Here is a 27023-nt window from a genome sequence, read left to right on the forward strand (position 1 = left end):
GGTTAAGTAGGGGAGATTTATGATCTAATATCCAATTTTAAATCTCACAATAATAAATTTTTTTAAAAAAATTTCAGTGCTGGTTAAGCTCAATCCTTCCCATTGAATGATCTGTTTCATTCCAAATGTTTTACCTTTTTATTTTTTTATTATATAGAAACTATCAGATTTCAACTGAAATGGAATCACTGTGTTCTATTCCTATTACTGGGTAGCAGACTGGATGTGCATATCCATTTCAATTATATCATATACTCTGCATTTCCAAATGCTGATAAAAGAATCAAGCATGTTCACTGTAAGATTTTCTTGCTATCTCTGTAATTACTAGGGTCTTTTCATTAATTAAGAAACTGCACTGATTCTTGAAGATTCTAGCAAAAGCCACTTTTTCAAAGAATAACCCAAGTCATTGAAGACATTCCTTGATTGTCACAGACTACAGAGTGATGTTTTTAAAGGTTTTCCAACATTCCTTCTAAAGGTTGTAATGTGACATATAGTGGAAGATGAACCTCTCCCAATATTATAGATCTCAATGCAAAAGAATGGGAGTTCTGTCTCTTGCCTTCATCTAGACATATGCCTTCTCCAGGGATATAATATATCAAAGTAAAAGAAAACCTTTCCACAGAAAGGTAGTGAATCCAGTGTGTTTCAGTGCATTTGTTTAGCTTCATGTCTCTCTTATTTCTCTCTCTACAAATTAAACTATTTTTGGTACTATCAACTTCTATTTGCAAAAAAAAAAAAAGAGTTCTTCTCAATCAGGAATTTTTCTCCAAAAAAAGTAATTTTTTAATCTAGATTGAGATAGAAAACTACTTAATTTAAATAAAAATACTTTCAACTTGATTAGATAAGAAAATATTTTTATATATTGAATTAAAATAAAGAAAATGAGTCCTGCATTTCAATGCTTCAAAACAAAAGTTTTACCTTTGTATCTACTAAAGACACCCAGGAGTTAAACAAGACAAATTGAAGTAGTTGTTCCACAAACAGCATTAACATAAATCATCATATAACATGCTCCTGTACTTCAATAGGCTTTTCCTTTGTACTAAAGTTTATTATTATTATTATTAGAGAAAAACAATACAGTTCCAATTGAATTGGAACCATAGTGTTATATTTTAATTACTCAGTATCAGCCTGAATGTGCATATCCATTTCAATAATAACTTCCTGCATAAAAAAAAATGTTAGTAAAAGAAGTGTATGGGTCTGCAAATGCTGATAAAAAAATCAAGCAACCCATATTAAGATTTCCTTGCTATGTAATGACAATAGTCTTTTGTACTGAGTCATATCACAAAGAAAATACACTGATTCCTGAATATACTAGAAAACTTTTTTTGTTAAAGAATAGTCCAAGTCACTGAAGTCATCTTTTGATTTGCTACAGACTACAGCGTGATCTTTGGAAAGTGCAACATTCTTCCTAAAGGCTCCAATGTGATATATAGTATAAGACAAATATGCCCAATATTATAAGTTCCAATGCAAATTAATGGGAATTTTAGCTCATGTTTTTCTTGAAGTATGTTTGTGTTCTATAGAGATATAATGTAATCACTGGAAATGTAAACCATTCCACAGAAATGTGGTGAATCTGATATGATTCAGGGTTGGTTTTTTCCTTTACTTCCTAAATCTCCCCTATTGCCATCAATCTCCATTGAAGTCCATTAGGTTTTACTTGCAAAATAAGAGTTTTCTCATTCAGTCAATTTTCTCAACAAATTAATATTTCAAACCATTTCCAGATAATATTTAAGTCAGTTTAATTTGAATTAAAATACTTCCTAAAGGAAAACTCAAGAAGCACTGTTACATATTGAATTTGAATAAAGAAGATTATTCATGGTTAAAGTCAATTCTTCCCATTGAATCATTAATAATTCAAAACATGCATTACAAATATCTGTGTATTGATCAAAAAAAATTGAAGGTGTTCCACAGAGTGTCTCATAATATGCTTCCCTGAAGCAATAGGCATTTCCTTTGTATTGAAGCTCCTTATCATATTGAGAGAAACAATATAATTCCAATCCAAATGAAACCATTGGGTCCTATGTCTATTACTCAATTTCAGTCAAAGTATACATATTTATTCCACAAATATTTTCCTCAGTAGAACTGTACATTTTGCTGTGATTCTATAACTATTGGTTAAAACACATACACACACACACACACACACACATGTACTCTCATATCATTATCTCCTTGCTTTTTACATAATAACAAATGTCATTTGAATTGAGTTGATTCAAAAGAAAACTATGCTGATTTGGAAGGATGATAACAAAAAGTGTCTTTGTTAAGGAATATTCCAAGGCATTGCAGCCATTCCTTGATTCCAATAGCCTACTCTATGACCTTTTTTAAAGGCTTTATACCATTCCTTCTAAAGGTTGTAATGTGACATGTAGTTGAAGACTAACCTGCACCAATATTATTGGTCCCAATGAAATAAATGAGAGTTCTAGATCATACTTTCCTCTAGGAGTATGTTTGTGATCTACAGGGATATAATATATCACTATAACTAGAAACAATTCCACAGAAAAGGACTCAATCTGAGATTCTACTGGGTAAAGAATCATAAATGCCCATGTTAAGGTTGCCTTGCTTTCCTTATAATGACCAGAAGTTATTAGAATAGAACAGAAACACATGAAGATTAAAGTCAAAGACCTGCTCTCAAAGAATATTTTAAATTATTGAAGCCATTCCTTGATTACAAACAACAAAAAACGTCTATAATCATCTTCTTGAAGGCTTTCCAGAATTCTTCCTAAAGACTGTCATGTGACATATAGGGGAAAACTAAGGTGACCTAATAATATAGGTCCCGATGTATATGAACAGGAATCGTGTTGTTTTGCTTTCCTTTGGATGTATGTTTTTGCTCTACAGGCAGAGAGACAGAGAAATTGGTGCGATTCAGGACATTTATTGGACTTCATGCATCTCCCCTATTGCCATGACTACATCAAGTTCCACAAAGATAAAATTGCGGGGGGGGGGGGGGAATAATTTTTTGCTTTTTTAAAAATTCATTTTAAACTTAAATAAAAACAAGAAGAGAAGGGAGCATTGCCATGTACACAGCAGAAAATAAAAGAGGATTCAATATAAAATAATAAATTTCCACTTCAAGAAAACCTATCTAATAACTACTACACATTGTTTTCCAAGCTACCCAGCTTTTCTTTGCTTCTTTATAGGTTTTATTTTTCCCCTCTTTCTTCACCCCCCTCACCCTAAAGAAGGCTATAACTAAAGACAGACACACACACATATAATGTATATATATAAATATATACACATATACACTCATATACATTTATGTAAGACCCTACTATGCATATTTCTCCTTGTGACTGACTCTCTGAAGGTGGATAGCATCTTCCTCTATAGGTCCAAATTTTTCCATGTTTTTCAAAATCAACCAACTCATCCTTTCCCAAACTATAACAATATTCCAACATAATCACATCCTATCTGAGAGCTCCTCTATAAACATTTCCCCCAAATTTTCTGCATTCCTTCTGTTCTTGACTACACTGGTTTTATTTATACACAAAAATTTTAGTTTAAAATAATCAAAATTATCCATTTTTCACTTTAAGGGTCTCACTTTATAATATAGTTTAAGGTCTGATATTGCTGAATCTCCTTCCTTTACATTTTTTCCCCTAGTTTCTTTGAAATTCCTGACCTTTTGTTCTTCCAAATGATCTTTGCTATTATTTTTTCTAACTCAGTAAGATAATTTTTTAGTAATTTAATTAGGATGGCATTGAATAAATAGATTTATTAGGTAAAAACTGTCATTTTTTAAAAGTATATTGGCTTTACCTTCCATGATTAATAAATATTACTCCAATTATTTATCTATGACCTTATTTGTATAAAAAGTGTTTTATGTTTATGTTCCTATAGTTCCTGTATCTGTTTGGGCAGGTATATTCTCAGGTATTTTATACTCTCTCATTATTCTAAATGGTCTTGAATAATAATGAAACATCTTGAATAATAACACTGACATGTAGTGTAGTTTATCTATTTTTCTGTTTTGATTGTTTATTTTAGTCTGAGATCATGATTACTCCCTGGTTTTTTTTACTCCTGCCCTTTATTTTATCTTTGTGCATATCTCATTTTTACTGTATTTCCTGCAAGCAACATATTGTTGAATTCAAATTTTTAATTGGCTCTCTATTTCCATTTTACGGGCAAATTCATCCCATTCACATTCTAAGCTACAATTACTTGTGTATTTTCCACCTTTCTATTTTTCCTCTCTATCTTTCTTACCCTATTTATCTTATTCCACCTACCTCCTCTTCTACCCACTATCTTGCCCTCCTATTCCTTACCCTATCTACTCCTTTAACAATCCTTCCCTTATCCTTTCCCCCTACTCTCTCCCCATGCCCTTATTTATTTCTGAATTCAGAAGAGTTTTATACCCTTCTGTTGTTCCCTCCTTAATCCATTCCCAATGAGAGCAAGTTTCCAGCACTACCTGTCCTCCCCTACTAGCTTCTTCTGTATCAATTCTTCCTTTTATGCTTTATTTGTACAAATACTCCTTTTTTATCTCTCCCTACACAATTTTATTTTAGAATCACCTCATCATAGACAGCTCAGCCCAAACCTTTCTTTCTTTCTTTTTTTTTTTTTTGTTCTTTGTTTTTTGTTTTGCGGGTCAGTGGGGGTTAAGTGACTTGCCCAGGGTTACACAGCTAGTGTCAAGTGTCTGAGGCTGGATTTGAACTCAGGAACTCCTGAATCCAGGGCCAGTGCTTTATCAACTGCACCACCTAGCTGCCCCCCAAGCCTTTCTTTCAAACTACCCAAATAATGAGGACAGTCATGAGTACTTATAACATTTTCACATATGAGAAGTAAACAATTTGACCTTATTGAGTCCCTTATAATTCATCTTTAATTTTTACCTTTTATTTCTCCTGGAAATATGTCAAAATTATATGTTATTATATGTCAAATTTTCCATTAAGTTCTGCTGATTTTGTCACAAATACCTGAAGGTCAGTTCATTAAGGATTATAATTAACTTTGCTGGGTAAATTACCCTCAATTATAATCCCAGCTCTTTTGCTCTAGGAAATATAGTGTTCCACAATCTACAATCCTTCAACATAGTAGCTTCCATATCTTGTGTAATCTTTATTGTAGCTCCATGATATTTAAATTGGTATCTTTTTCTTGTTGCTTGCAATATTTTGTCCTTAACTTGGGAGCTTTGAAATTTGGCTAAATTTTCTTCTTGGGCTCTCTTTCAAGTGGTGATTGGTGGATTTTTTTCTATTTTTGCTTTGCCTTCTTGTTCTAGAACCTCAGGGTATTTTTCATAATTTCTTGTAATATTGTATCAAGATTCTTCTTTTGATTGTATCTTACAGATAGTCTGATTATTCTTATATTATTTCTTGTCCTCTGTTCTCCAGATCAGTTGTTTTTCTGATGAGTTTTTCACATTCTCTTCTATTTTTTCATTCTTTTGATTTTGTTTAATTATTTCTTGATGTTTTAGAACATCATTAGCTTCCCCTTGTACATTTCTAGTTTTCAAGGAATCATTTTCTTCATTAAGTTTTTATTCTTTTTTTTAAGTTGGTAAACTTTCTTTTCATAATTTTCTTGATTTTCTTGGATTGTGCTTATTTTTTTTTCTGTTTTTTCCTCAATTTCTCTTATTTAATTTTTTAAGTTCATTTTAAGTTCTTCTGAGCATTCTCTTTGGGTTTGTAACCATTTGATGTTTCTTATTTAAAAAAGGAAGGGTCAGCTAGGTGGTGCAGTGGATAAAGCACCGGCCCTGGATTCAGGAGTACCTGAGTTCAAATCCAGCCTCAGACACTTGACACTTACTAGCTGTGTGACCCTGGGCGAGTCACTTAACCCCTATTGCCCCGCCAAAAAAAAAAAAAAAAAGGAGTAGCTTTTTTTTTAAGCTCCATTATCTTCCTCTGAACATGAACCCTGATTTTCTCTAGCCCCACAGTAGCTATCTATGGTTGAATTCTTTCTTCTCTGTTTACTTTTTTTAAATTTTGTTTTTAGCAACTATTATTATAATCAAGTTCTAGTCCCAAGGAATAAGGAATTATCCCCAAAGTCTCAGGTTCTTCTGTTATTTTCTGAGGTCTGTCCCAGAGCACAATCTTAGGCTCCCCACTCCGCTCCGCTCCTAAACCATGGCTATGGCCCCAGCCACATTCTCATGCAATGATCTTGCTCCCTGGCACCCCTCCCACATGGCTGCAAACTACAGCTGTCCTCTCTGCCTTGCAACTGAAACCAGATATTCTGCTCTCCTGCAAGTGCACACAGCCAAAAAGGTCCCTGCCCCTCTGCTATTGCACTTACCAGTTGTGTGCTATTTCTTTCTCTCCAGAGCCCAGGATGTGTCTGGTCAGCACAGCTGAGCTTGATATCCCTTGATAGTGAAAGGTCCTTCAATTTTATACTCAGCCTTCCAATCCCCACATGGTCCTTGAGGTGAAAACTCCAAAGGTTGAGGCTGCCTCCCAACCCACCTACCTCCAGGGCTTGTTGTTTGTAGATTTTGTAGAGTTGGTCTAGAGGTGTTTGAACTTCATTCAGGCCAAACCTCTGCACTGCAGGTTGGGTCTTTCCTGGGGACTTCTCTGTCTTAGGACAACTGCTTTATACACTTTGGTGTATTTCCACTGCTCTCCATTCCCTCTGAGGCAATGGTCTGTCTTTTTTTGGTTTGGGAGGAAATTGGGAGAGCTGAAAGTTTTCTGACCTACTCCACCATCTTCCCACAAAATTAGGTTTTATTTGCTATAATAAGTTATTCACATTCCAGAAATTTTCCTCACAAAGTATTTATTGCCTGGCTACAGATGAGATACATAGCTCTCTTAATTTGACTAAAAATATTCCCAAATACAATACTCAAGGTGTAAGGGTCAAATTTAATATAGGGAGAGTTAATTGGGTGGCTCGCCATAATATTGGAGTTCAGAAAATAATGAGGGACCTCTAGGTCCAAAGTTTCCTCCCTTCCAAACTGCCTTTTTTAGTTATTTCTCCCAGGCTAATAAGAAAGGAGACTAACAGCCTCTTTTCCACAAACAAATCAGGTTTCATTAATGGGAATAAAATATATAACAAAGGTGAAATTAATAATGCCAGTGACAAGGGAATAGGTGAATTAAAAAATGGATAAGCTCCCTGGCTCTAGCAAAGACTGACTCAATCCCCAAACCTGCTTCCAGCTCAGCTAATTCAAAGAGCTGGCCTCATTTCTATTAACTCACCACCTGGGGTCCATAGTTTCTATAGGAGTCAGCTGTGCAGCCCCTCTCCAGTCAGCTCTCGGAAGCTCACCAACAGGAAAGCGAGCTCCCAGCCTCAGTGTTCTCTTTTTTACCTTTTCTCTCCCTCCCCCAAAAGGGAGGTCCTTCAAGTTGCAAGGCTGAGATTGGTCCCCCTGGTGACCAATCAGTAGTATACGTCACTCAGGGCAGGTCAGGTGTGGCCTATATCTAATCATCTCAAGTAGGTACTTAGTTTCTCAAACAATACTAGATCAATCAGGTGGGACCCCTGGGCATCTGCCAAATTCCACTATTTTATCACAAAGGAATAATGATATGTATGGAAATCAAATAAAGAAAAGGAGTCTGGGTTAAGCATAATCCTTTACTCTGAATGATTTGTCTTATTCTTAAAAGATTCCCTTTCCATATAAAATAGCCAAAAGTGAAAAATAATGTGTTCCACAAACACAATGAGTGTCATATTACATACATCTTTGGTGCACTAGCCTTTCCTTCGTATTGAGGTTGGTGATCCCATGGAAAGAAACAATACAATTCCAATCAAAATGAAATAATTTTGTTCCATGTAAATTACTTTATTTAACTATGAATGTGCTTTTTCTAAGCAGTTATTTTTGCTGTGATTCTCCTGGTTAAAAGATCATGGACGTTTATGTAAAGAACTTCATGCTTTCTATGTAATGGCCAGAGTCATATGAATTGAGTGAAATCACATGCAAAACTGCATTGAACCATGAGAATTATGCCCAAAAATCCCTTTCTTGGATAATACTGCAAGTCACCAAAGCAATTGTTTTGATTCTAGTAGATTTTATAGTGATCTTCTAGAAGCCTTTCCAATATTCTTCCTAAAGGTTTACAATTGATACATAGAGGAAGATTCATCTGCCCCAATATTATAGGCACCAATGCCATAAATTGGAGTTCTGTGTCTTCTTTTTCTTGAGCAGTGATATATCACTAGAAATAGAAGGGTATATATGGGAAGACCCATCACTGAAGCCATTTCTCAATTCCAGTAAACAATATAGTGATTTTCTTTGAAGGTTTTGCAACATTCTTCATAAAGTCTACAATGTAATATGTGGAGGAAGACTTACCTGCCCTGATATAATTTATTCCAATGCAAATTGGGAAATTAATATCTTGCTAAAAGGATGTCTAGTATCACTAGAAGTATGTCTGTGATTTACAGGGATATATTATATCAATAGAAATAAATAATGTTCCTCAGGTAGGGAGTGAATCCGATATAATTTAGGGCATTTATTTGCTGTATTACCACCAAAGTCTAAAGTTCCACTGAGGAACCATGAAGGTTTATTTGCCAAAATAAGAGTTCTTCACATTCAAGAAATCTTCTGCAAACAATAAATATTTTCTGACTAAAGACTGACATTAATTTGACTAAAAATACTCCTAAATGGATAACTCAAATAATTTTGTTATATATTGAATTCAGGAGAAAAAAAAATGAGTCTTGGTTAAATGTACTCCTATCTATTGAATGCTTTGTCTCCTTCCATCTATTGTATCCATAATAGTTATCCATTTGGTAATCAAGAAAAGTTAAAGAAAGTGCTCCACCAACACAAGGAGTGTTACATAGCTTACATAGCATACACATTTCCTTGTGCTGAAGTTCCTTATCCAAAAGAGACAAATAACACAATTTCCAAAGGAATGAAACCTTTGTGTTCAATGCCAATTATTCCATTTCAGCCTAAATGTGCTTATACTTTTAAATAATATGTTCCTCAGGAAAAGTAGATAGATTTACTGTGATTCTATTGGTTAAAGGATTAGGAAGGCCCATGTTAAGATTTCCCTGCTTTCTATGGAATGACCAGAGTCAGTGGAATTAAATTGAATCACAGGCAAAATGCGGTGACCCATGAGGATTATAGAAAAAATTCCTGGGGCAGCTAGGTGGCACAGTGGATAAAGCACAGGCCTTGGATTCAGGAGGACCTGAGTTCAAATGTGGCCTCATACACTTGACACTTACTAGACATGTGACCCTGGGCAAGTCACTTAATCCTCATTGCCCCGCCCCCCCCCATGCCCCCCCTCAAAATCCCTTACTCAAGGCACTGAAGCCTTACCTTGATTCCATTGGAATAGATAGTAATCCTTTTTAAGACTTCCTAACATCCTATCTAAAGGTTGAAATGTGACATATAGAGGAAGACTAACCCTCCCTATAGGTCCCAATGCAAAAGAATGAAAGATCAGTCTCTGTCTCTGTTTCTCTCTCTCTGTCTCTCAAACACTCACAAACAGAGACACACACACATACACAGAAGGAGAGAGACAGACACAGGGAGAGAGAGAAACAGAGACAGAGACAGAGAGAGAAAGAGAGATCTACAGAGAAATAATGTATCAATGTAAATGGAAACCCTTCCAGAGAAATGTAGTGAATGTGGTTTGATTCAGAGCATTCATTTGTCATCATCTAGCACCCCCACTGCCATGACTACATGAAGCTCCACTGAGATACCATTAGCTTTTATTTGCCAAAATAAGAACAATTCTCATTCAATAAATATTATCCACAAAATAAATATTTTCTGGCCTTGGACTGAGACAGAAAGCTATCTTAATTTGACTGCAATGACTTCCACCTAAGATATTCAATTAGTATTTTTATATGTTGAATTCAAATAAAGAGTCTTGGTTAAGTAGAATAATTCATTAAGTAGAGTGATTTGTTTCATTCAAACAATACCCTTTCTATCCACAGTAGATATCTATTTGTTAATTAAGACAAATTGAAGAAGGTGCTCCACCAACTACAAAAAAAAATTCCTTCTTATATTAGGCATTTCCTTTGTGCTGAAGTTCATTATCTAATGGAGTAAAACATTCCAGTATCCATGAGAATGAAACCTTTGTTCAATGCCAACTATTTGATTTCAGTCTCAATGTGTTTATCCTTTACAATAAAAAATTCCTTATTAAAACTAGATAGATTTAAATCTAGATTTTCTCTTTGCCAGTGAATACTAAACCAACATTTTCACACAATGGAAACTGTCACTCAATCTGTGGAGTTCAAAATCCAATCCACTCTAAATTGGAATTTATTTACTAGTTCCTGAAGCTATGTTATTGAGATTTCTTAGAAGAATCAAATAAGTATTGAATTACTTCAACTGGCATCAAGTTAGTCACAGAAAAATCTCAATCAAGTCGGTATGCCCCTCCAGAAAACAATACAGTTTGGGTTTGAGAGTGTCCTTCAGGGATACAAAGCAGAAAACAGCCTTATTGAGAGAGTCATGCAAGATTAAATGGAAGATGATAATGGGTTGGGCCTAGCAATTTGCTACCTTTTATGTGTTATGTTTCACCAATTTGTCTGATTTCTTTCTTTCAATGAGGTTGTTTTCTGTTTTGAATTTACCTGGGATTCTCACAAAACAAAAAAGTGATGTGGTTTTTGGTAGAATGCACCTACTCAATAGAGGTGTGTGACAAGACTTGAGCACAATTGAAGTAATTGAAAAATAATTAAATTGACTGCTCTAGAAAATCAAACACACATCTTCGGGACCTGAAAAATAATTTCAAATATACAGAGAGGATTTGGAACTCTGTAGGCAGAGTAAAATGCAGTTTTAATAGAGAGGAACAACATTCCCTGTGAAAATGATGTTGTGGTATTCACTGGCTTTTTGTGTTGCTTCTGCATGGTACAATGTGGTATCATTATGCCCTCTTATGTAAACCTTCATGAGACCTCAGCAGGAGCTCCAATCTTAATTTGACACTGACTTCTCATGTTTCCTCAGATTGTGTCTAGAGATTAAACAAGTTCAACTTGCTTATACCATATCATAATTTTTTTAGGTCATTTTGACAATTTCTTTCCATTCTTCTATAAGTTACCACTTTCTTATTTTTTTCCTCTTATTTGACTTTACTAAAGTATATATCCAAGGAAGTATTGCCTTACACAGAGAAAGGTTTCCTAACATCATATCTGCCCTTCCGAAAAAATCATTGATTTTTAAATGATTGCTCATGCTCCAACAAGAGTTTTGACAATTCTCAGGGAGAATATTCCAAGTGGTGAATTTTAGGTATATCTTATTTTGTGCAGATAAGCTTTCTTAGAACATTTCTTTGAGGGGTCAAAGAAGGGATTCATTTCAGCTAAGGGCACTTCAAATCTATTTTTGTTCTTCTTTCTTTTCAAGTGTGACCGACTCATGACCCATTTAGGGTTTTCCTTGCAAAGATTCTGGAGTTTGCCATTTCCTTCTCAACTCATTTTACAAATAAGGAAACTGAGACCAAAAGGGTTCAGGGACTTGCTCAGGGTACAACAGCTAGTAATTGTTTGAGATTGGATTTGAAGTAATGATTATGAGTCTTCCTGATTCCAAACCAAGTACTCTCTTTACCAGTCAGCTAGCTGCCCTTCTTCATATGTATAGATCAAATTAGTTCTCATCTTTCATTTAAAGTTGCATGACACTTTATCATGGATTCTTTTTTTTTTCTGTTTTGAATCAACTACAGACTTTCAAAACAAGCTTAAATTGTATAATGCAGGAATGTACCCATTTCATAGTGATTTTTCTGTACTAGACTTTGTAACAGTTGAAGTATTCAAAAAATCTTCTCTGAGAATTTCAGTCACTTATCTTCAGGAAAAGGGGAAGGGGGGTGACAGGCAGAGTCAAAGAAATTTCCATGGGAGAGGAATAACGCCCTGTGTGAATATGTGGGTTTTGGTATTGCCTGGTACTTCAAAATTCTTCTGCTTCATACCATCTAATATCAAGATGCCCTCTTATGTAGACGCTCATGAAAACTCAGCAGGAATTCCAATGTTGGTTTGCATTGACTTCTCTTGTTTCCTTGTATTGTGTCTAGAGCTTCTCCAATTGCTTATGCCATATGATAAATTTTTATTTAGAAGGTTACTTGGACAAATTTATCTTTCCCTTCTACAAGTTACCACTTCCCTTTTTTTGTGACCACTTTCTTTTTTTAATTAAAAATTAATTTATGGAATATAACAAGTATTTCCATAATATGGTACAATAAAATAGATGATTGTACATCAAATTGCAAATCTATTACACACAACTTGCTATTCCTTTCAAATAGACAACAAAATTATCATGTAAATTTCTTTTTTCCCCTTTTTTTCTCTCCCCCACCCTAGAGATAGCTACCATAAGACACAAATAGGTATATATAGATATGTAAAATCAGTTCTTTCTCTGGATGCAGATAGCATCTTTCTAAAATGATTGAGATTATCATTTCTTGTAGTATAGTAATATTCCATCATAATCATATATCACAACTTGTTCAGCCATTCACCAATTGATGGGGATCCCTGAAATCCAGGATCATCTCCAGTCATCCTGATGTATATATTTTTTTTCATATTCAAGTCCTATTTCTTTCAGAAGAACAAAAAACTGAGCATTAGGGGAGCATTAGGACTTTTCCCAGTCCTGATTTAGCTCCCTTTCTCCAGGGTAGAGTGTGGACACAGCTAACCCAGCCCTAAGTAAGGACACAGACAAGGAAGTCACAGCTTTTGACTAGGGTCCAGTGGTTCCAATATTTGTATGTGGGTGAGGGACTCCCCTTAGTGGGGGCCAATATAGCACAGCATAATTTTTTCCTTTATAATTTGTGTTTTATTTTATACCTTTAAAAGTACATTTCTGAAAAGGGTACATATTTTTCACACACAAAGATAAAAAAAAAGAAAAAGAAAAACCCTATCTATAGGAAGTTTATAGGGAGAAGGACTTTAGTTCAACATAAGAAAGAACGTTCAATCAGAACTGTTAAACTGAATGGGCTGCCTCAGGAGGTAGTGAGCTTTCTATCATTTGAAGTGTTCAAATAGAAACTGGATGACCACTTGTTTTTTTCCATCACAAAGAGAGCTGCTATAAATATTTTAGAACGTATAGGTTCATTGTTGGTGGAAATTGTGAACTGATCCAACCATTTTGGTGAGCAATCTGGAATTGTGCCCAAAGAGTTATTAAACTACCTATTTCCTTTGACCCAGCAATACCACTACTTGGTTTATTTCCAAAGATGATTAGGGAAAAAGGGAAAGAACCTTTTCTTTGATATGTGAGTGTTGAAATTTGGCTATGATGTTCCTAGGAGTTTTCATTTTGGGATCTCTTTCAGGCAGTTATCAGTGGATTCTTTCAATATCTATTTTGCCCTCTTGTTCTAATATTTCAGGGCAATTTTCCTTGATAATTTCTTGAAAGATATTGTCCAGGCTTTTTTTTTTTGTCATATCCTTCAGGTAGTCCGATAATTCATATATTATCTTTCCTCTATTCTCTAGGTCAGTTGTTTTTTCAATGAGAAATTTTACATTTTCTTCTGGGTTTTTTTTGCTTTTCTGATTTTGTTTTACTGCATATTGGTGTCTTAGAGTCACTAGTTTCCATTTGTTCAATTTTAATTTTTAAAGAATTTTTTTAATTTTAAAGAATTATTTTCTTCATTTACTTTTTGTAATTCCTTTTCCATTTGGCCAAATCTGTTCCTTAGGGAATTATTTTCCTCAGTAATTTTTTGTATTTTTATATTATTATTTTGTATTTTTTTCATGGTTTTGCTGCATCACTTCCAATCTTTTCTCAACCTCTTTAATTCAATTTTCAAAGTACTTTTTAAGCTCTTCCAGGAATTTATTTTGGGCCTGATACCAATTTGTACTTGCCTTCGAAGGGTTACCTGTAGTCATTTTGTTACTGTCCTCCTCTATATTTGTGTCTTGAGATTTCCTTTTATTGAAGTAGCTGTCAATAGTCAAACTTTTTTCATTGTTGTTTTTCATTGTGGGGTTTTTTTGTTTTTTTTTTTACTCATTTTGTGTCAGCCGGGCCCTGGGAGAGTGATCCCTTTGATCTTCAGGCCCTGTGGTGGCAACCTGCTGCTGGGTTATTGTGGTCACCTGTTACTCTACCTATTTCCTTTGACCTAGCAATACCACTACTTGGTCTATTTCCAAAAATGATTAGGGAAAAAAGGAAAGAACCTATATGTTCCAAAATATTTATAGCGGTTCTCTTTGTGATGGAAAAGGACAAGAAGTGGTCATTCAGTCTCCATTTGAACACCTCAAATGATAGAAAGCTCACTACTTCCTGAGTATCAACTTGTATTCTTATAGATTTGACAAAGTTCTTTATATATTTTATATATGAGACCTTTATCTGATAAACTATAATTTTTTTCCAATTTTCTACTTTCCTTCTAATCTTGACTATATTAGTTTTATGTGTAAAAAGAACAACCTTTTTAAATTTAAATTTAATTGAAATTATCCATTTTACACCTAATTTTCTTCTCTATCTCCTGTTTTTCATAAATTGTTTATCTATCCATAAGTCTGATAAATAATATGGTCCACATTCTTCTAATTTTCTCATAAAAACTCTATATCTATACTGTGTATCCATATTGACCTTAAGTAAATGGTGTAAGATATTGTTCCATGCCCAATTTCTGCTATACTATTTTCCAGTTTTCCCAACAATGTTTTACCAAATAATGAATTCTTATCCCAAAATCTTAAGTCTTTATACTTGTTAAATACAAGGTTATTATGTTTATTTGCTGCTGTAAATTATGTGCCTACTCTATTCCATTGACTTACCTTTCTATTTCTTAAACAGTGCCAGGTAATTTTGACAATTACTGCCTTACTTACCAGTGTAAGATCTAGTACAGCTAAACTTCCTTCTTTTACAATTTTTTTCATCATTTCCTTTGATATTCATGACCTTTTGTTTTTCCAAATGAATTTTGTTGCTATTTTTCTAATTGAGTAAAATAATTTTGGGTAATTTTATTGGAATGGTGTTTAATATATAAATTAGTTTGGGTAAAATTGTCATTTTTATTATATTATCTCTGCCTACCCATGAACAATTAATATCTTTCTAATTATTTAAATCTTATTTTATTTGTATAAAAAGTTTTTTTATAACTTTGTTTATATACTTCCTAGGTTTGTTTTAGCAGGTTTAGTGTCAGGTATTTTATACTGTCTAGAGTTTTTTAAATTTAAAAAATATCTCTTCTTGCAGAGTTTTGTTTGTGACATATAGCAATTCTGATCATTTATGTGGATTTACTTATATCCTGATACGTTGTTAAAATTATTCATTTCAATTAATTTTTTTAGTTGAGTCTTTGGGATTTTCCAAGAATATCATCATATCACTTGCAAAAAGAGATAGTTTTATCACCTCATTCCCTATTCTGATTCCTTCAATTTCTTCTTCTCTTATTTCTATCACTAGGATTTCCAATACAATATTGAATAGTATTGGTGACAATGGGCATTCTTGTTTCACACCTGATCTTACTGGGAAGGCCTCTGGTTTACCCTCATTAAAATAAAACTTCTAGAGAGGTGAGAAAATGGGGTGAGGGTGGAAGAGGGACTTTTAGAAGGATATATTGATTAAAATTAGGGGGGTGGGTTGAATAAATAAGGGATGGACTTTTAGAGAAGAGGGTAAAATAAAGAATAAGATGGTAAGGGGAAAAGATGAGGTAACAGAATAGGGGGAAAAGAGAGGCTGAGAAGAAAAATGGTAAGTAAAAATAAGATGGAGGGAACTTCACAAATAACTTTGAATGTGAGTGGAATGAATTCACTCATAAAACAGAAATGGAGAGCAGAATGGATTAAAAATCAGAATCCAATAATATGTTGGGGGTTTTTGTTTTTGTTTTTGCAGGGCAATGGGGGTTAAGTGACTTGCCCAGGGTCACACAGCTAGTAAGTGTCAAGTGTCTGAGGCCGGATTTGAACTCAGGTACTCCTGAATTCAGGGCCAGTGCTTTATCCACTGCGCCACCTAGCTGCCACCTAATATGTTGTTTATAAGAAACACATTTAAAAATGAAAGATACATGCATAATTAAAATGGGGGGTTGTAATAGAATTTATTATGCTTCAGGTGATGCAAAAAAGTCAGGGATAGCAATTATGATTATATACAAAGTTATGGCTAAAATAGATATAATTAAAAGAGATAAACAGGGTAACTACATTTTTATTTAAAAAGGTATTATATACAATGAAGCAACATAAATACTGAACCTATATGCACCAAATATTATAGCATCTAAATTTTTAAACAAAAAGTTAAATGAATTACAGGTGGAGAGAAATAGCCATACTATAATAGTAGGGGAATTTAATCTTCCCCTCTCAGAGCTAGATAAATCTAACCAAAAAATAAATAAGAAGTTAGGGAAATTAATTGAAATAGACCAGATATGATAGATATGTGGAGAGAATTAATTGGAAATAGAAAGGAATACACCTTTTTCTCAGCAGTGCATGGTACCCTTATATAGACTGACCATATATTAGTATATTAAAATATTATAGTTAAAAGCAGAAATATTAAAAGTACCTTTCTGGATCATAGTGCAATAACAATTATATTTAATAAGGGACCAAGGAGGCATGTATTAAAAATAATTGGAAACTAAACAACCTAATCTTAAAGAATGAATGGGTAAAAGAACAAATCATAGAAATAATCATTTCATTAAAGAAAATTACAATATTTAGACATATCAAAACCTATGGGATACAGAAAAAGCAGTGATTAGAGGAAAATTTATATCTCTAGATGCTGATATCAATAAAATAAAGAAAGCACAAACTAATGAATTGAGTATGCAATTTAAAAAACTAGAAAAAGAACAAATTAGAAATCCCCAGTTAAACACTAAATTGGTAATTCTAAAAATTAAGTGTGAGATTAATAAAATTTAGAGTAAGAGAACCATTGAATTAATAAATAAAACAAGGAATTTATTTTTATGAAATAACAAATAAAATAGATAAACAATTGGTTAATTTGATTTTTAAAAGAGAGAAGAAAACCAAATCACTAGCATTAAAAGTGAAAAGGGTAAGTATATCACCAGTGAAGATGAAATTCAAGCAATTATGAGGAGTTATTTTGCCCAGTTATATGCCAATGCATTTTAAAATTTAAGAGAAATGAAAGAACATTTACAAAAATACAAATTGCCTAGATTAGCATAGGAGGAAATAGAATATCTAAATAGGCCTCTTTTAGAAAAAGAAATTCAACAGGCCATAAATGAGCTTCCTAAGAGAAAAGCACCAGGACCAGATGGATTTACAAGTGAATTCTATTAAACATTTAAAGATCAACTAATTATGATATTAAATAATTTACAATAATAGGTAAAGAAGAGATTCTTCACGAATTTGCATGTCATCCTTGTGCAGAGGCTATGCTAATCTCTCTATCATTCCAATTTTAGTATATATGCTGCCGAAGCAAGCACTAAAGAAGAGATTCTACTAAACTCCTTTTATGAAACAAATATGATACTGATACCTAAACCAAGGAGAGTAAAATGAGAAACAGACTGATTTCATTAATGAATATGGATGCCAAAATCCTAAATAAAATACTAGCTTAAAGATTACAACAATATATTACAAAGATTATACACTATGACCAAATGGGATTTATACCAGGATTGCAAGGATGGTTTTATATTAGGAAAGCTATTAACATAACTGATTATGTCAATAATAAAAGTAAAAAAATAATCATATGATTATATCAATAGAAGCAGAAAAACACTTTTGATAATGTTCAACATTCATTTCTATTAAAAAAAACACTTGAAAATATTGGTACAAATGAATTTTTCCTCAAATTGATAAAAAGTATGTATCTGAAGCCATCAGCAAATTACCACTTTCTTAATTTTTTTGTCTCTTACTTGATTCTACATCATCCAAGAATGAATTGCCTTACATGGGAAAAGTTTTCCCAGTGTTTTATGTGCCCATCCTGAGAATCACTGATTTTGAGATGATTGTTGATGCTCCAACAAGAGTTCTGACAATTCTCAGGTGATAGGGTTCTATGTGGTGCATTTTAAATATAATCAACATTTATGCAGGTAAGGCTTCTTCTTAGAACATTTCTTTGTGGGGTCAGAATGGAGCCCCATTTCAGCTGAGAGCTTAATTTATTGAAACTTTGGCTGGCCTTCCTTTACCAATAAGATGGGTACAAGTACTTATTTTCACATTTAGGAGTGACAAGAGCAATCCATTTACATTTATTGAAATAACACCAATGTTGCCTCTAATTTTCTTCCCACTAGATCCAAACTTCTCTACCTTTAAGAGTTCTACTTAAAGTGATGAAAGAAGAGACATGAGATTCACAGAAATGGTAGAGCAATTCATGCCTATTCTTGTTGTTTCACTCATTTTACAGTTAAGGAAACTGAGACAAAAAGAGTTCAGGGACTTGCCCATGATCACATAGCTAATAATTTCATGAGGTCAAATTTGAAGTCATGGAGATGAGTTTTCCTGATTCCAAGCTCAGTGCTCTATTTACTAGCCACTTAGCTACCCTTCATATCTACAGACCCATGAACCATTGATTTTTAGATAATTGTTCATGCTCCAATAACTGTACTGACAATTCTCAGGCAAGAGTGTTCCACGTGGTGCAATTTAGGTATATCTCCATTTTTGTTTCTCTTTAGAACATTTCTTTGAGGGGTCAGAGGAGGGGTCCATTTCAGCTGAGAGCTGAATTAACTAAGACTTTGACTGCCCTTCCTTGACCAAGAAAATATAAATATTTATTCTCACATTTAGGTATGACATGATCAGCCTGTTTTTTATGAATACTGTAATGACAGAATGTTTGCTTCCTTTTCTCTTCCCTCTAGGTCTAATCTTCTCTATTTTTGAAAATTTTGGAAAAATTAGTGAAAGAAGAGAGATGAGATGTACAGAAACTGCAGCATACCACATCTATTATTGTTATTAATTCATTTCAGTGCTGAATGAGTCTTCGTGACCCATTTGGGAAATTCCTGACAAAGATACTAGAGTAGTTGGCCATTTCCTTCTCCAACTCATTTTACAGATAAGGAAACTGAGACAAAGAAGGTTCAGGGACTTGCCCAGGTTCACACAGCTAGTAATTGCTATTGGTTGGATTTGAAGTCATGGAGATGAGTCTTCCTGATGACAAGCTGAGTTCTCTATTTACCAGTCAGACAATTAATTGTCCTTCATGCCTAAAGACCCAAGCAGTTCTCATCTTTCATTTAAAGTTGCATGATACTCTTTTCATTGTCTTTTTTTCTGTTTTGAATAAAGCATGGACTCTCAAAACAAGCCTACATTGTATGGTGAGGGAATGCACCCACTCTGTTATGATTTTTCTGTACTAGACTGTAGCAATTGAAGTATTTAAAAATTTATTTGATCCAGTCTGTTCTAGGAAACTTTGTTACATATGTCTTCCAGAACTGGGAAACATGTTCCAATTTCCAGAGTGCATTTGGAAGTCCACAGGCAGTTGTAAAAAAATTTAATTATTAATAATCTAATCTGAAAAAATTTTATAATTATGCACTATACAAAAAATTATAATATAGAAAAATGATAAGTTTAGAAAAATTATAATTGGGCCGTAAATCCCATCTGGGTCACCATTCAAATGTGAAAATATTTTAAATGACTGACTAGGCCTAATTTGGGGGCTAATCTGACTGGAGGACTAATCCGGGGACTGTTGACTAACTGGTTATCTGAGTGCTATTAATTTAATATGGGCCATTTATAAAGTTCCACCACACTACTCCCAAATTAATAAGCAAAATATTAAGAAGCGCCTTAACTAAATAATCAAAGCAGAGTTTATTTATGAGATACAATTTAAAATTAAGAATACAGGGAAATAAAATGTACAACCTGACTGCATTCCTGCGGGTGTCTCTTTTCACCTGCTGGCCTGGAACTTTTTTAATACAATAAGGGCCGTAGCAGCCTCTTGACTTAGGGTATGTTCCACTTTCACTGCTCAGCTACTGCTTTCTAACTTTCCTCTTAATCTTCTGGCTTCCTTCCAGTGTCTCTAGTCTCCATTCCCTCCTTGTAGCCCCTTTCTGTCTGTTCCTCTCCAACCTCTTAACCTTCTGGCCTCTCTATTCTCCTAATCTTGTCAGTCTCTCCTTTTCTCTGTTCCCCTTCCTTCTCATCAGCCAATCTCTTTTTTGTTCTTGTCCCCCGGTCCCCCTATCTTGTCCTTCAGCCTCCCTGAGTCTAATTCCCAGGTCTATATATATATATATTTTCCTTTTCTCCACTCAAATCTCGGGGCTTTTTTTGCGCCCCCACAGGCCAAGCTAATCTGCCAGCCAGAGCTGGGGCTGGGGCTGGGGGGGGATGTTCGAGCATCACATGCCTCAGCACAGGCTATGCCAGAGCCCAGCCTGGACAAGCTCAGGATCTCTGGGATTGATCCGCTCAGGTCGGAGGGAGCTGGGGGCTTTTTTCCCCCAGCTGCCTGACCTGGCGTCTCATACAGCCCACGGGGCTTTTTGGCTCAGCTGAAGCAGAGGGGGAGGGGCACCAGCACCTCCCACACAGAAGAGACCCTGAGGGCCTAAGGCTTTCTAATCTCAGCCCAAAGGTAGGGTCCCCAAGTCAAAATAAATTTCCACACAGTCAAAGACAATTTCCTTGGGAGAGGAACAACTCTCTGAATCAAAACGTGGGTTTGGTATTGACTGCCACTTTGAAATTCTGCTATTTGGTACCATCTGATATCAGTTGCCCTTTTAGGAAGACTCTCATGAAAAATCAACAGGATTCCTAATGTTGGATTGGCACTGACTTCTCTTGTTTCCTTGTATTGTGTCTAGATCTTCAATGTGTTCTACTTCCTTATACCATAATATAATTTTTTAGGTAGGTTATTTGGACAAATTTATCTTTGCCATTTTTTACAAGTTACCACACTATTAATTTTTCTGTCTCTTACTCGACTTTACTGAAGTATAAATCCAAGAAAGAATTGCCTTACATGGGGCAAGTTTTCCCAAAGTCATATGTGCCCTTCACAAGAATCATTGATTTTTAGATCATTATTCATGCACCAACAAGAGTTCTAACAATTCTCAGGAGAGTGTTCCATGTGGTGGATTTTAGGTATAACTCCATTGTTTGCAGGTAACACTTTTTCTCAGAACATTTTTTTGAGGAATCCATTTTAGCTGAGAGTTGAATTTATTGAGACTTTGATTGACTTTCCTTGACCAACAAGAGCAAGTACTCATGCTCACATTTAGGAACAATAGGAGCATCCTGTTTACATTGATTACTCAATGACATTGCCTCCAATTCTCTTCCCACCAGCTATAATCTTCTTTACCTTTGAGAGTTCTAAAAAAAAGGGGGGGGGTGAAAGAATACAGATGAGATGCACAGAAATGGTGGCTCACTTCATGTATATTGTGGTTGATTATTCCTTTCCATCATAACTGACTTTTCATGACCCATTTGGGGTTTTACTGACAAAGATACTAAAGTGGTTTGCCATTTTCTTCTTTAACTCACTTTACAAATTAGGAAACTGAGACAAAAACAGTTCAGTGGCTTGTCCGGGGTCACATAGCTAATAATTGAGTTCAGATTTTAAGTCAGGAATATGAGTCTTCCTGATTGCAACCCTGATTTCTCCATTTACTAGCCGCTTAGCTGCCTTTCATGTCTATAGACCCAAGATTCATAAAGGGCAACTAGGTGGCAAAGTGGATAGCGCATTGGCCCTGGAGTCAAGGACCCAAATTAAAATCTGACCCCAGTCATGTGACACTACTGGCTGTGTGACCTGGGCAAGTCACTTAACCCCAATTGTCTGGGGTGTCTCCAGTAGTCCTGATGGCTCTGGAGGAGAGAGTAAGGCTGGTGACTTTGCACAGCCCTGCCTTCCTTAAATCCAATTCACTGCAAGTCATGACATCACCTTCTGATGTAGAAGGACAAACAAAGACTTTGACTGGTCTTCCTTGACCAGCAAGATGGATGCAAGTACTCATTCTCACATTTTGGTGTGACAAAAGCAGTCTGTTTACTAGTACTGGAATGATACGGCTGTTGTCTCCAATTCTCTTCCCTCTAGATCCTATCCTTTCTACCTTTGAGAGCTATGGAAATGTGGAAAAGCGATGAGATGCACAAAAATTGCAGTATACATTTTTTATTTTTATTTAATTTTTTTCACTTAATAGTATTTTATTTTTCCCAATTACATATAAAGATAGTTTTCAACATTCATTTTTGTAAGATTTTTGATTTCCAAATTTTTCTCCCTCTCCCTTCCCTCCCCATCTCTGAGATAGCAAGCAATCTGACATAGGTTATACATGTACAATCATGTTAAACATATTTCCACATTAGTCCTATTGTGAAAGAAGAATCATAACAAAGGGGGGAAACCCCAAGAAAGAAAAGACCAAAAAAGGTGAAAAAACTATGGCAGTATATTTCATATCTAGTCTTGTTCTTGTTCAATCCTTTCAGTTGTAACTGAGCCTTCATGACCCATTTAGTGTTTTACTGACAAACGTACCAGAGTGGTTTGCCATTTCCTTCTTCAACTCATTTTGCGGATGAGGATACCGAGACAAAAAGGCTTCAGGGACTTGCCCATGGTCATACAGCTAGTAATTGCTTGAGGTCGGATTGAAGTCTTGGAAACAAGTCTTCCTGATTCCAAACCGAGTGCGATTTATGAGTCAGCTATCTGCCCTACATGTCTATAGAACTGAGAATCATTGATTATTAAGTCATTTGTTCATGCTCCAACAAAAGTTCTGACAATTCTTAGGGCAAGAGTGTTCTGGGAAGTATATTCGTGCAGGAAAGACTTCCCCTTAAAACGTTTCTTCGGGGTCCGAGGAGCGATCCATTTCAGCAGAGAGCTGGCTGTTTTAAATGTCTGACTGTCCTTCCTTGATCAACAAGATGGATGCAAGTACTCATGTTCACATTTAGGAATGTTAAGGGCAACCTATTTAAATTGAATACTGGAATGACAGGACTGTTGCCCCCAGTTCTCTTCCTGCCAATTCTTATCCTCTCTACCTTTGATAGTTCTGGAAAAAGTGGTGATAGAAGAGAAATGAGATGCAGACTAACGGGGGCGCATTTCATGTCTGTTTTTTGTTCATTTGTTTCTTTTCTGACCCACCCTTCGTGCCCCCTTTTAGTGTTTTTGGGCAAATTCTAAAGTAGTTTGCCATTTCGTTCTCCAGCTCATTTAACAGATGAGAAAACTAAGGCGAAAAGGATTCAGTGACTGTCCCAGTGTCAAACAGCTGGTACTTTTCCGAGGTTGGATTTGTAGACAGGAAACTGAGTCTTGCTGATTTCAAGCCTTGTGTTCTATTAACTAGCCGCCTTGCTCATACTTCAACAAGAGTTCTGACGAAGACCGGGCGAGAGTGTTCCAAGTGGTGCATTTTAGATATATTGCAAAGGTGTTTTCTTTTTAAAGAAAATATATAATACATTCAACTTGTTACTTTCAAAGCTGCTCTGCTTATCTGTTTGACTCTCGACTTACAAACTTTTACTTCTTTTTTGGGGGGGGGGGGGGAAAGGAGGCTGAGTGCATATCCAACCCCAAATACCGGATAAAGACGGTGTGCCGATTGACTCTCTGCCCCCATTGGATGTGAGCCCATTCAATCTCTTAGCGTCCACCCTAATTAGCAAGAACCCCGCCCACACACACCTCCCCGTCCCCGCTTAGAAGACCTTACTAAGCAGTCTTCCTTAGCCTTCCCTTTCTTTCCCAGTCACTTTTTATCCCTTCCGTTTTTCTACTTCTGGACCTTTTCAATTTCCTGAGTGTCTTATTCCCTTCCGTACTCTTCTCTCCTCCCGCCATCCCAGCCCGCTCAGCCCCTCCTTCCCCCGTCATTTCCTCTCTGTCTCCGCCCCATTCCGTCCCTCCCCCTCCCCACCTTCCCGACTTGGTTGGGGGGAGGGGAAAGGAACGGAACACGGTCCCTCCCCTCGAAGTCGCCCGTGCCTCGTCTCCGGAAGTGGTAATGCTCCGGGAGACATTGCCGGAAGTGGCCGAGGCCGGGAGCCCGCCGCTCTGGAGGCGGCGGCGGTTGTGGGGTTGTGCTGGTGGGCCCCGGACGTCGGTGCGGTGAAGGCCGGAGGAGGCGGAAGAGGAGGAGAAGGGGGCGGCGGCCCCGGGCGAGCGAGGCCTGGGCCCTGCCCATGGAGAGCGGCGGGGCGAGCCGTGGCTGGTGAAGCTGGACGCTCATGGAGCCTCCGGAGGAGCCGCTCCGACCTGTGATCTACACCATGGAGAATAAGCCCATCGTCACCTGTGAGTGACCCCGGCCAGCTCGGCCCGCGGCCTACCCCGGCCGGGTGCGAACTGAGGAGACTGTGACTAAGGCAGCGGCTGCTGTTTGATAGCGCCCGGGGTTGGGTGGTGGGTGGGGGGCGGCATTCCCGGAAGTTGTGTGCTCTCGCCTTGTTCCCACGAATCTACATCGCGGTCTGCGGCTCTGGTTGGAGGGCTGGGAGGGACGAGGGGTATCCCCCAGTCTAATTCCCAGCCGGGTTCTCTCCTGGGACCATGTCCCTGCTGCAGCCACAGGTCGGGATTTGCATGTGTTCCTGACATCTGGAGAGTGCACTCGCGTACCCCAACATTCAGTCCTGGGGTGTGGGCCTAACTTAACACTACAAAGTGGAGAGTCGGACTCCTAGAGATGTTTTTGAAAGAAGGTTGTGTGAGCTATGCTCTAGGTCACCCACCCTGTTCTCTCCGGAGCTTGTTGCAGAGAGTCCTTTCATAGGGAAATAAAATGTACTATTACTCTCCGTGCCCGCGTGCATAACTTTTTGACGGAGCCCTCGTTTTGCAGAGGGCATAAAGACTTCCTCAGAGATCAAGTGTCTATTAAGAGGCAGCAGACATAAGGTTAAAAATAGAAGGGAAAGAAGGAAAATTATTGTGGGGTCACATTTACCTCATCAGTTTGTAAACATCACTTTTCTGCACGCCAAAAGGAAACCAAACTTTCGTTGCTTACTCCATTTATTTACCTAGGAGGCCTGTAATGATTTTCCAACAAGTTATGAAGTTTTAAATTCACGATAACAGGAAAACTCTTTATCAGCATAGGGAGAGAATAGAGGCATAGAAGTAAGGAGTACAATTTATTTAGGATTCGGGGTTGCTTTTTATGTAAAATAAAACTCATGCATAACGATAGATTTAAATACTTTAAAAACACTAACGAGCTTTTATAGCTGTGCTGCACAATGAATGCCCCACATCTCCCTCTAAGATCCTTCTCTCCCCTTCACTTGTCCCTGTCTTCTCTTTTGAATGTTAATTTCTATACTGTGATCTTTATATGTGTGTGAGTGGAAATGTGTAATTGTGCTCAGTCTTTATCCATGGATGCCAGTTCCCTTTGTTCCTTCCTTCATGATTAGGGACCCTTATGCACGTCTGATATCTCTGAAATCACTCTGCTTTCCTTCCTTTCTTCCCCGTGTAGTCCCCTGCCCCTCCCATTTTTATCTTCTAATTCCCTCAATAGGGATAGGACAAAGCTTATTTTTCCTACTCAACCCTTCCTCCCTCTTGCCTTCCCTATTTGTGTAGAAGGCAATAAGATCCCCACAGACCCTCAAACTCACTACCTAGGTGTCATCCTCGATTCTTCACTATTTTCACCCCCATATCTTTATCTATTGCCTGTTTTCACCTTTTCGACATATCTCCAATAAGCCAGCCCCTTCTCACGGATACTGCCACCACTGTAGGGCAGGTCCTCATCCTCTCTCTCCTAGATTATTAGAATAGCTTGCTTGTGGGGTCTGCCTGCCTCAAGTTTTTCTCCATTTCAGTCTATCTTCCATTCTCCCACCAAAGTGATTTCCTAAAGCACAGGTCTGACCTTGTCACCCTCCATACTCCATAAATTCCAGTGACTCCCTACTGCCTCCAGGATCAAATACAAAATCTGCTTGGTATTCAAAGCCCTTCATTATCTAGCCCCCTCCCATTCCAGTCTTCTTACACCTGACTTCCTGCCACATACTCTGATCCAGTGAAACTGGCCTCCTTGCTGTTCCATGAACAAGACATCCAACATCTTCTAACAAACAACATCTCTTGGCTTCCTGGCATTTTCTCTGCCTCACCCCCATGTCCAGAATACTCTCCCTTCTCATCTCCTACTGGCTTCCCTGACTTCCTTTAAGTCCCAACTAAAATCTTATCTGCCACAGGAAGCCTTTCCCAACCTTGTTAATTATAGTGCCTTCTTTCTGTTGATTAATTCCTATTTATCCTGTAGAGAGATTCTTGTATACATTTGTTTACTTATTGTCTTCCCCATTAAATAGCTCCTCCGGGGCCAGGGCTGTCATTTGCCCTTTTTTCAGATCTCTTTTGCTGGTGCTTTATAGGTGATTAATAAATGTTTATTGATCTGATAACTGACTCATTAAGTTATTATTTTCTATTTGGTCCTTTTTAATTTTCTGTTCCTGGGCATTTTTCTGTTGTCCGTAAGTGTTAATTTTCCTTGCCCTCCCTCCCCCCCCACCTCAATATCTCTTCTATTTTATTTCTTTTGTTTCAGTTCTTCTGAGTACCCTTTGTAAGTCATTGTAGCTAGGACATTTTTTTTTCCTTTGAGGCGTTACCTGGACTAGTAGCTTTGTTATCTCCCTGGGTTTATCCCCTGGTTATCTCTCAAACCAAAATATTTTCTCATCGTATTCAG

At 36.6% G+C, this 27023-nt stretch overlaps 1 protein-coding gene and 1 non-coding gene across 5 annotated transcripts in view; one reads left to right on the forward strand and one right to left on the reverse strand.

Moving 5' to 3' along the window:
- Positions 1–17604: 17604 nt before the first annotated feature.
- LOC122752250 lies at positions 17605–17708 on the reverse strand. Its single transcript, XR_006356033.1, has one exon. It is a non-coding gene; the product is annotated as a U6 spliceosomal RNA (small nuclear RNA).
- A 6600-nt stretch (positions 17709–24308) lies between these two features.
- Positions 24309–27023, forward strand: part of TRAPPC10 (trafficking protein particle complex subunit 10) — a 106925-nt gene continuing 104210 nt past the window's right edge. For all 4 annotated transcript variants that reach the window (XM_043994621.1, XM_043994622.1, XM_043994623.1 and 1 more), the window contains exon 1: positions 24309–24598. In XM_043994621.1, the coding sequence (XP_043850556.1) occupies positions 24532–24598 (67 nt within the window). In that variant the 5' untranslated portion in view covers positions 24309–24531. The remainder of the gene's footprint in view (positions 24599–27023) is intronic.

The sequence above is a fragment of the Dromiciops gliroides genome, chromosome 3 (assembly GCF_019393635.1).
Source record: "Dromiciops gliroides isolate mDroGli1 chromosome 3, mDroGli1.pri, whole genome shotgun sequence".
Lineage (NCBI taxonomy): Eukaryota > Metazoa > Chordata > Mammalia > Microbiotheria > Microbiotheriidae > Dromiciops > Dromiciops gliroides.